The 10,616-nt window shown below is 36.6% G+C and overlaps 1 protein-coding gene across 1 annotated transcript; it reads right to left on the bottom strand.

The window, feature by feature from the left end:
* Window positions 1-1,493: 1,493 nt before the first annotated feature.
* On the bottom strand, window positions 1,494-9,963 carry LOC135640613 (WPP domain-associated protein-like). The gene is made up of 6 exons (XM_065155245.1): window positions 9,789-9,963; window positions 6,604-8,791; window positions 5,543-5,669; window positions 5,134-5,235; window positions 1,848-1,930; window positions 1,494-1,676 (listed from the first exon to the last, which is right to left on the bottom strand). Exons 2-5 carry the CDS (start codon window positions 8,784-8,786, stop codon window positions 1,877-1,879), a joined length of 2,466 nt encoding a protein of 821 aa, XP_065011317.1. The 5' UTR covers window positions 8,787-8,791; window positions 9,789-9,963; the 3' UTR covers window positions 1,494-1,676; window positions 1,848-1,876.
* Between the last annotated feature and the right edge of the window lie 653 nt (window positions 9,964-10,616).

The following is a 10,616-nucleotide window of genomic DNA, read 5'->3' as shown; positions in this document are numbered from 1 at the left end:
CTGAGTAGTATTATACCAGAAACGTAGGAAATGTTAGTAGTAGTTTTGGTAGATTGATTTGGTTGGGACCTCTAAAGACAACACTTGCTACTGTGTTCCATGTTCTCTTTTACCATCGGTCTTTGTAGTTGCAGTGAGTTTTTCTTGACTTGAAAGTCTCTGATAAGATTCTTAAGTGCTGAGATGTGTCAGGTTCTTCGATTGGATGGAACAAATGGCATCTAAGGAACAAAAGCATGGGTATGCTATGGAACAAATAGCCTCTACTTCTTAAAGCCAAATTATTTCTCTGGGAGGATTCCTTCCATTCATTTACTCTCTCTCTCTCTCTCTCTCTCTTGCACACAGACTTTTAATAGGGCATTGGTTGCTTGAGCCCTGTGGCGATTACTCGTTCAAGGTTCAATCTCATTGATATCTATCCATCCATTGATAAATCGAAGAGAAGATTCAGTGGTGAAAGTCAATTCAGTCTCGTTTCGGTCGGTCAACTCATCAAATATGTACCATAAAATTTTCCTAGTCATAGAAAAGAAAACCTTCGCATCAGACATAATCCTCTCAAATTTGATAATATCATGTTTATACAAAAGTAGATCAGCTCAGATCAAACTCAACATCAAATTTGACACTAACACATAGAAAGATTAATTTTCTAACGGTACACTTTTTTTTTCTTTTCACAAAAAAAGAAAAAAAAATAGCTTCATTTTAGTGATGAGTGAGTTTGGCAATTGAGCAGTTGCAGTCAATCACTGATTGAGCAGACTCAATTACAGCAGGTGAGTTATGTGGCAAATAAATAAGGCAGCAATTGTGTGGTAGATGAGCCAACCTGAAACCCATCGGCTAGTATTCAGCTTCACGTCTCAGCAAGACAAAAATGGTTTATCCTATTTCTACTAATTAGTGTTCAACAAGTCCCTTGATGCACAAGATAAATAAATAGAACAAATATTCTGCAGAAGTTTAACTAATCTTGAGAGACTGCAGATTGATTGTAAGAAGACAACAGTGACCTCTAGAGCTGCTATTTAATAGGATATTTTTAGAAGTATCGAGCAAGGTCAACTAACCTGATGCTGTGTATGTTCATTGTCCTTTGGTCCTCGGTATCGAGCTGCTCCCGTGTTTTCTTGCGTCCTCTCATTTAATCATCAAGTACTAATAAATCACTATATCACCAGAACATCTCCTGGAGTGAAACAATTGGGTGGCTCTTCCCTGGAGTGAAAAAATGTAAGGAGAACATCCCAATGTCGGAAGTCAAACCAAAAGGCAGGTTATAGATTCTTATTGCTTTCAAGTCTATAAGATCAAATGTTCTTCCATCATCCTCCAAACCTCGATTTCCTATTGTGGATGTTTTTTTCTCTCTAACTTGTATCAGTCATACATGTAACCTCCGGAAGGTTTGGGGGGAGGGGGGGGGGGGGGGGGGGGGGGGGTCACTTTCTGACCCCCCCCCCCCCCCCCCCCCCCAAACCTGAATATTCCGGCATACATCTTATCAGTCATACTTGTATCAGTCATACATGTAACTTTCTGAATATTCCGGCATCACAAACAAGTCTGGCTGTCACTTATCTGAAGAGTCACTGTAGACTGGCTTCAGAACTCATAGTCAAAATTTCTACAGCTTTTCCAATGGCTCGGAGTCCATATGGCGCAAGCATCTAGCAACATAACCAAATTCAATTAAAACCATGGAAGCAGCAGATAATGCAGCAATAAGGTTTTGAAAAATTCTAAATCCTAGGAGCAATTAGGAACCTGATTCTGACTCTGCAAACCCTGAACGAGAATCTTATATATGCATTCACAATACAAGAGGATCATATACTCACCAACAAAAGTAAGGTAATTGTCAAGTCAATCAAATAGTATTGCTTTTTATTTCTCTTTTAATCAATCTCAAAATCTCCACAACCTGTTAGGAAAAAGATATCCTCATTAGTCAAAGGTTAACATTAGAGAGATGCGAAATTTCAGGAATATCATGCATGCCAAAAGTGTGCTTCATAGAAGAGAAATAGTTTTATGTTAGAGGCTGCATACGGTCCAGAAACAGAATAAGCTGGGTTGAATACATAGGCTGCACCCATTAGGAACAAAGATAAACTAGGTAGTTATACTTATTCCTGGTAGAACTACTTATTCCATCAAATGTTACCAACTTATCAATGATCTTGGTCCGGTCACAATATCTTCTGATCCACCCAACAATTGCACTTTAAGTACAAAAGAAAAAATGGTTCTCAAATTGGAGAAGAATAGCTACTCTGTGTTTCTATTAATGAAAACCAAGGTTAGCCATGTCATGAATGTTTCACTGGGACAGCTTGAATGTAGAAGAATAGCAATTCTGCATTTCTATTAATGGAAAACCAAGGTTAGCCATGTCATAGATGTTTCATTGGGACAGCTTGGATGTGACACCTTAGCCATCTTATACAAAGTCACTCCTGAAGAATAGAGCAACATAAAACTTCGAGAAGATTCATTTTTTTAAGTAAGAATCTTTCAACAAAAACGAACATTAGGCAGACATAGGAAGCAAGACAAATCAACAAGACAGATGAAAAAACCAAAAACTGAAGCATTATTCTGCACAATAACAATGTCATATTTGATGCTTAAGAGTGACACTACTAGCATGTACACAGCATTTCGGGGTTCACATTTTCTGGCTCAGAAGATCTTTGCTTAAGTTAGCACCTATTCTTCATAAATGAATTATTTCCTACAGAGATTTCTATGAGAAGACACGGTTATCTTGTCACTGTACTCTAAGAAATATAAGTAGATGTGACAACGAGATCTACTGTTCTAGAAGGGTTTCTTGTATCAAGCTCAAGTTAATTGTGGACCTAGCTAACCTTATAAACCGCCACAATGATCATCCCACTTCAATGTGGGGCTATTAGAGTGTCACATTCACACTCAGCTCAAAAGGTTTGCTGACATCCCCTTCAATGACTAAGGTCCGATACATAAACCAAAAATAATTTTTTGGAGGTGATACGTGAGGCCCGTAAACCATCCAGTGATAACTCCACGAGTCTCTTGCTCCATTTATGGGGCCTCTTTCTTATTTGGGCTCATTCATCACATGTTTTAGGAAGCTCACTCTTATATCAAGTGACATGACCCTCTCAAGTAGACTTACTAACTCAATAGTTTGGAGGCCTAGAACCACATGAGCAAAGTATTAATAGTCGACTCTAGTCCTATAAATCATCACAACCATCCTCTGGGTATATCCTGTGGGACTAATTAGGCAATATATAATGCTTGAGGGACTTTAAATGTCAATAGGTACATTGACATTGTTTAAATAGAAACCAACAGTAGGCATTAAATTTGATTATAATTACAAGCATAGAATATAAAAACTAATTATTAGCAATTGGATCCTTTTCTTTTACAATACATCATACATTAATTCAAGAGCATCCAAATTATTATCAACCACTTCAACCCTTTTCGATGAATGAATAGATAGATTTCTCTCTTTCAGAAAAAAAAAACCTACAACCCTTAGTTTAAATGCTTTTGCATCCTAGGCATTTAGGGTGGCTGATATGCAAGCAGAAAAATATCTTTGTGCCATTGATAATGAAATCAACATACAATAATAATGATAATATCTTTGGCCATACCTACTTATTGCATGGTGATATTGCTACAAGTTCACTGCTAGTTATTGCTGAAACCAACTAAACCACAGCACCGCTAATAGTCATTAGGAGATGAGAAATGAGAAAGGAGCAAAAAGAGGAGATACAAGCGGTAGAGCTGACTTCTGTCTGCTTTCAGTCACATGCCTCTGTGCACTGAAGCCACAATGATTATAATATATATAAGTAGGTATAAAGAAATATGTATAATTTAAAGGTATATGCTTAAGCCTTGCACATCTCACCTACCCTAGGAGTCAGTGACGTCTGCCACTGAAGACGTGGGTAGTGACAGACAATAGAGAATTCATGTTCAAGGAGGCAAAGGTTTTTTGGAATCCTATGGCCAAAGGTCTTTCAAAAATAATATATAGAAGATTTTACTGTTTTAAATTTAAAGAGAATTGATATTTTAGACATACATGATTTTTTCATTCTTATTGAACTTTTTCCTTTTATTTTTTGGTCACTACTAGTCTGACAGTCCTTATCCTAGGTCCTAAGGGCAACCACGACAACAGTCCTATCCTACAATCCTTGCCTTGATCATTTCTGTAGTTTGAAGGATTTGTCACCTCCCACATGTATATTGCACTGTTAAAACTCAACGTCATCTTCTTCAACCCTGAGGTGATCACATTGACCACATGAAAGTTTACCACTTCATCGCTACGTCTTGTAGAAGCATCATCTCATTTTCAGAGAGTTTGTCATGTAAAATTATACCCACCATTAAATACAGTTAATAAATGTTTAATCATATTCCTAAGGGAAGTTGGTGCAAGAGAAAATTGCTTTTGTGACAGTAGACTTCTACAACCTAATAATATATAGATGCTCGACACACAATAGATCTATATCTTCCAATCATTCATATAACTGAATTATGCATAAGATCAGCAGATTTTAGTTTGAGTTCCAACTCAGAGTAGAGTTTGATAATGGCAACACTTGACCGGACAGCCTAGTTTAATGGGATGACATGTAAGATTAGCAGTTAAGTTAGCTAGAAAGAAAGGGAAAACTAAAACACAGTGATAGTAAGAATGTGCATCCAAACTAAAAGTAGGCATAAAGCAGCAGTCTAAGAACAAACCAATGATCTGGGTAATTACAACAATTCCAAAGAGATATGTATATCATTACTGAGCAGGATATTTAAAACTTTACTAACTGATAAAATATAATCATGGTTGCAGTGCAAATATATAAATCCTAAATCTGTTATACAGTAACAAAACAAAAGACATCAACCACATGGCATAGACAAGCTTTATATGTTCTACCATCTTACATGATGCATTTCCCATTTATGCTAATATGAACAAAGTATTTACTACAAAAAATTGCAAAATTTGTCAATTATTAAGCATTGAAGCTTTCTTTGTTCAGAAAAAGCAAGAAGATATATCATACTAATGAAAGCAACATTTAGTAAGGTTACTTCTCTTACTCCAGGATAGTGTTGTAAAACTGGAGAGTAATGTTCAAGCGCTACGTGTATCTTCTCAAGAAGATGTAAGAGAACATCAACCTCATCACCTAACAGATCAACCTGTGATAGAAGCAAAACAATATAACAGATTGCAAAAGATCTATCACAAGCAGTAATGCAAGATTTATCACTATTGATTTCCGTAAGATTATTCAGAACACCAGATATTTTCTCAAATCAGAGTATCAACTAGTAGAAGAAGAAATCTTAAAGTCAGTAAAAAATAGTAAATTCCATATTGAGTAACATGTTATTATTTAGATGCAAAATGATCATATACAAACATATATAAATCATCTTAAAATGAATGAACAACTGAAAAGCAAATTTTTTAAGTACGTATATAGACAATTCTCTGAGTTAATACCTCATGTTCAGCCTTCTGAAGGTCAGCACATCTTCTTTCAAATCCTTGCTTATACCAACAAACCTCTCTCTTAAGGTAGTTAGCCTGTTGAAAAAGGCCAATGAATTGATGGCCAAGAAATTCTAACCTGTAAACGTAGAAGGATTAATTTTTTAGCTCATGAAATTGCATTTAGTTATATAAGAAAAGAAAAGATAGAACTTCAGAAGTGGCTAATAGCTAAAAGCAAGCTTAAACTACAAGAGCTTGGGAAATATACTTCCTACAAGATTAGGTCACATCTTAAAACTCAACATGATATTCTACAATGTGCAACTTTGATGTAGGATTTTTTAAAAAAATCTACCTGCATATAAGAATACTATCTCATAACAAAATAAATGAACAAGAGAATACTATTGCGGTTTTTTTTCTGGTTCCACTGGCTTTTTGTAAACACACATTCTATAATTTCACATCTTGCAACATTAAACTATATGTATCATAATATATTAAAAATATTGTTCTGCTACATGTACCTGTGTCTCTTTCTCTCCCTGTTAAATTGGGAACTAAGAAGGTGTCAATATGCCCGGTTCCAGTGGGCGTTCCTAATATATGTTTATTTTTAACATTTATGGTGTCCTATGGTCACTGATCCAGCATACATGCATGATAAACAATGAATAGCTTGGTTAAATTAACTTCCAAAATTGTATCACGGGCAAGAAAAAAAAAATTTATTGAGCAATGAATAAAGTGAAGGTATAATGGAAGCTTTAAATTCATTTATAAACTAATCCACCAGAAAAAGGAAATACCCATTACTGTCCACATCTTGGCCAAGAGTTAAAAAATCTAATTCAGAAACATACTTAACTAACTGATTAAAATTTGTCTGAATGCCTAGCACTGCTCTATGATTGAAAAAATGGATAAAAGATACGCAAGCTACCAAGCGAAAACTATAAGTTGGCACCGCACAAATATTACAAGGACTTGATTTCATGTCACCTACAGCTAGTAAAAGGTTCACACTAAGCAGAATTTGATAATAAAAATCTTAAATTAAGAGGAATAACCTTGATTCATGAGTTCCAAGCTTGTTAGTCAAACTGCATTCAGATTGCAAAATGGTTTCTGATAACTCCTTGATGGAACTAAGTACAGTTGTCATAAATTTTGAATGCTCCTCTTCTCTAGCAACAGCTAATTCTAGTTTCATTTGCTTTTCTTCGACAAGTTCATGAAGAAAGTTCTTTTGTTTTTCTAGTTTCTCCAGAGAATCCAATGCAACTTTATATTTTTGGTTTATTTTTCGTAACTCAGCTTCATATTGTGGAACTTGCTTCAACATCTCAGCCAATTTTTCTTTCATTGAATCATTGTCTTTCTTACAATCTGAAATATGAAGTGATTGATTTCCCAGCTGTTCTCTCAGCATATTAAGCTCATGGCACACATTGTCATGGTACTCCTTTTGCTTCATTGCCTTAACCTCAGTCTCAAATAATAATTTCTCTTTTTCATTAATTAATGTCAATAGCAAGTCTTTTTCCTGCTTCAACTTCTCGTTTTCTTCCATCAGCAAAGATAGTGCCATCTCCTTTTCCACAACTAATGTTGTAAAGGAATCCTTCTCTCTGTAATGTTTCTCGACAAAGGAATTAATGCTAGAAACGACATCTTCTAAATATTCCCTACACAAAGTGAAACTGATATCCTGTGACATCTTGCACTCCAAATCTAAGTATTTGATGCCAATTTCAAGTTCATCAACTAATTCTCTTAGAAGAATCTTCTCTATTTTGTCTCTGATCATGGTTTCTGTTATCCTATCTTCTGCATCCGACTTGAACTCCTTATGATGCTCCAAGAGGTCTTCCTCTACTTCTGAACAATTTGCTGATCGGTTTATGACATTTGAAACCAGTGCAGCAACATGAATGACTTCCATTCGCTTTTCTACTAACAAATATTTTAGCTGCTGGTTTTCAAGTAGCAGGACACCGATCCTCTGACTCAGATTATGTAACATGTTCTGCTGACTTTGGACAACAGACAATTTTTCATTCTCTAAGAGAATATTATCCAGCATTGAGATAAACCCAATAATTTTCTTCCTTAACAGTTCACCTTCCTTGTCTCTTCTATATTGTAGAGCATTACATCCCTTTTCCTTAAGGAATTCACGCTTGAGGATGTACAATTCCTCTGTCTTCTCTTGCAAAGCTAAGTCATATTGTCTCTTCATATTGGCCATTTGAGTTATATAATTGGTTATCAGTTCAGCCTTTGTCATATGATTTAAATGTGAGGTGTCAGTAGTTGTCAATTTCACAGCATCTTCAGGGCTATGACGTGAGAATGCTAACCCTGACTCTGAGGTCAGTAATGATGCAGAAATATCATGAAGCTCTTGGTGCATGGTGGAGAGATCATTAATGTTTTTCTGCCAGTTCTTGGTAAATGTGTCTACAAGAATCTTTTGTTTACTTATCTTTGCTTCAATATCATCTTGATCTTCCCTTACTAGATTCTGAACCATAATGCTAATGACTTCTTGTTGAAACCTGTGTTCCCACAATTGCTCATTTACTAAATACTCGGACGAGAAGCATGCATCATAAATTTCCTGCTGTGTTGCCATGAGTACTGCTTCCAGTTCATCAGCAGATCCATCTATAACATTCAACTTCTGAGCAAGAATGCTGCAGAACTCCTTATACACAGGACACACTTTAGCTTTTAATAAAGGATGGCCACCCCTTAGATTACTAGTTTCTTTCTTAGGCCTTTTAAGATAATCTTGTGCAGCCACCTTTAATTGACTGAGATGTTGAACACAATTGCTCACCACATCTTGATCCAAAGAGTGAAAAAACAAGCCTGATTTTTCCCTTTGGGATTCTAACATCTTTGTTGAGGTCGCATCTATCCTGTTCTCATCAGCCATAACAGACTCATAAAACTGCAACCTCTTTTTCAAAGCTGATATCTCTGCTTCCTTTGTATCAACTTTCTCAGATGCCTCCAGTTCTATTGCATTTACTATCCCTTTGATGACAGAGTCACTTACCATTCTTGAGACAGTAAGACGGGAGTTGAGGTCATCCCAATAAGACTCCATCTCCTCAAGGAGAAGCTCCTCACGCAAGGATGTATCATTGTCAACGCTATTGCCTGCGTCAATGTTACAATCTGATAATAACGAATCATTGTCTAAAATCAGATTTCCCGACTTGAAGGCCTCTTGATTCTTCATGAGTACTGCCATAGACAAACAAAAGGTTTATACAATCCTATCGATGACAAGAAAATATGAACTTATGCAGTTAGCGTAGAGAGAATCCACACATGTAACAATAAGCCATGCACCCAATCTTTGCATTCAGCAAAAAGATTCTGTATGAGAAAAAGAGACAGCAGGCATATCATTTCAAGATTTTTATCGTCTCGATACCAAATAATCAAATTTGCTAAGCTGTAAATTACAATTAAAAAAGTGTCATATTTAACAGATAGGGAAATCCACGTGGCCCATAACAATGCAATATAGATGTCCCAGTGCTATACGATAAAACCACTATCAAGGTCCCCGAGTGTCAATCATGCACACATCAACCCAAAATTTAATCATATGGATACTACCCGTTGCAACCACTATCAACGTTTTAAGATATCTAAGTAGATCTAAATTCAAAACTCCTGGAATAACAAAAGAAAGTAGATCATGCAGCAGCGCTATCAGAAAGAATCCAAAGACCAGGGACAAGGGGCAAGGCTAAATCGGTAAAATTTCCCAAAATAAACGACCTGGATCATTCATTGACATGTTAATACCATAAATGTAATGAGAACAAAAAGGCCTATTAGGATAAACCACCAAATCCAATGACGGAAATGACAAGAAATCAATTATTTCAGTGTTCCCAATCACCAACCTAAACTCCAATATTCCAGCGCTACCAAGCCGCTAAGCGTAGAAAGGAAATCTTCACAATCGGAAGCAGCAAAAGGGACTTCGGGAACTCAACAGACAAGAAGACATCGAAATCCTCAACCAACTCACCCAGCATCTTCAGAAAGATGAAAAAGGAAAACATAAAGAAAGAATCACAACCCAGCACGAATTCAATTAACCAGCCGAGCGGTAACAACATCCACCAACATTCGATCATCCCACTGACCCCAAACATCTTTTCCGAAGTCAACACGATCGACAAAGAAAGAAGAAGGGGCAACCACTGAGGGATTCGAACCAAACCTTGTGCGACGGAGCGCGAGGAGAACGGGTGGAGAGGAACTCCCGCGGTGGTCCTCGGCGATCAGGTTTCGGGGTGGGAAACGGAGGGGAGACACAGAAAAAGGGTAGCCTGCCTTTTGCCCAAGGAGAAGAAACGAGACGGAGACGGCGACGGCGAGAGGAAAGAGAGCGGGAGGAGTGAAACTTTAGGGAATAATTTATTCTTTTCGGCACATTCTTAGTTCGTTTTCAACTTATACCCTCAAAAGTTTTTATTTAGGCCCCTCATAAAATGCTTTATATATGCGCACGGCCTTATATATGCACTTGGGATACATGTGTATGCCAAAATGAATTTTTACAAGGGGTGTTTCTAGAAAATAATTTAGCTACATGTGCCAGCGAGTGGTAAGGCACCACTCTGCACTTTGGCTATACAATTTAGGACAGTATCTTGTAAACATTAATTTTAATTGCATTCGACATAGGATTAAAGCATCATCTAATTTCCTGTTTTAATTTGATATGAGTATCAAATATCAAATATAATAAAGTTTTTCTAAAGAAAAAATATATTAATATAAATCCCATATATATGAATCCTATCAATTTGATTTAGAAAAAGTCTAATGCTCAGTGATGTGACCAATTAATTCATGATTAAAAAGGAAATGTTGGCAAAGAGAGAAGGCTGTGCTGCTAAAAGGATGCCCCTCAAGTTTGGTGATCCAGTTAAAGTCTCACTTTGCTTGGAAGTGGAGAAATCTTTTTGAGTTGGGAAACAATGGACACTCACATGAGGAGAATAAAGTTGACTAGTGGAGCCACTGCTACTCCATCAAAATGTTT

Source organism: Musa acuminata, chromosome BXJ3-6, assembly GCF_036884655.1.
Source record: "Musa acuminata AAA Group cultivar baxijiao chromosome BXJ3-6, Cavendish_Baxijiao_AAA, whole genome shotgun sequence".
NCBI classification, from domain to species: Eukaryota; Viridiplantae; Streptophyta; class Magnoliopsida; order Zingiberales; family Musaceae; genus Musa; species Musa acuminata.
This window is presented reverse-complemented; position numbering and strand designations above follow the sequence as displayed.

Bases quoted from the DNA above. Each gene is read 5' to 3' on its own strand.
- LOC135640613 (XM_065155245.1), bottom strand. From the start codon at position 8,786: ATGAAGAATCAAGAGGCCTTCAAGTCGGGAAATCTGATTTTAGACAAT. The intron at 5,670-6,603 runs GTTATTCCTCTT...CTACGTTTACAG, and splicing joins CTTGGAACTCATGAATCAAG to GTTAGAATTTCTTGGCCATC. The intron at 5,236-5,542 runs GTATTAACTCAG...CTTCTATCACAG, and splicing joins TTCAGAAGGCTGAACATGAG to GTTGATCTGTTAGGTGATGA.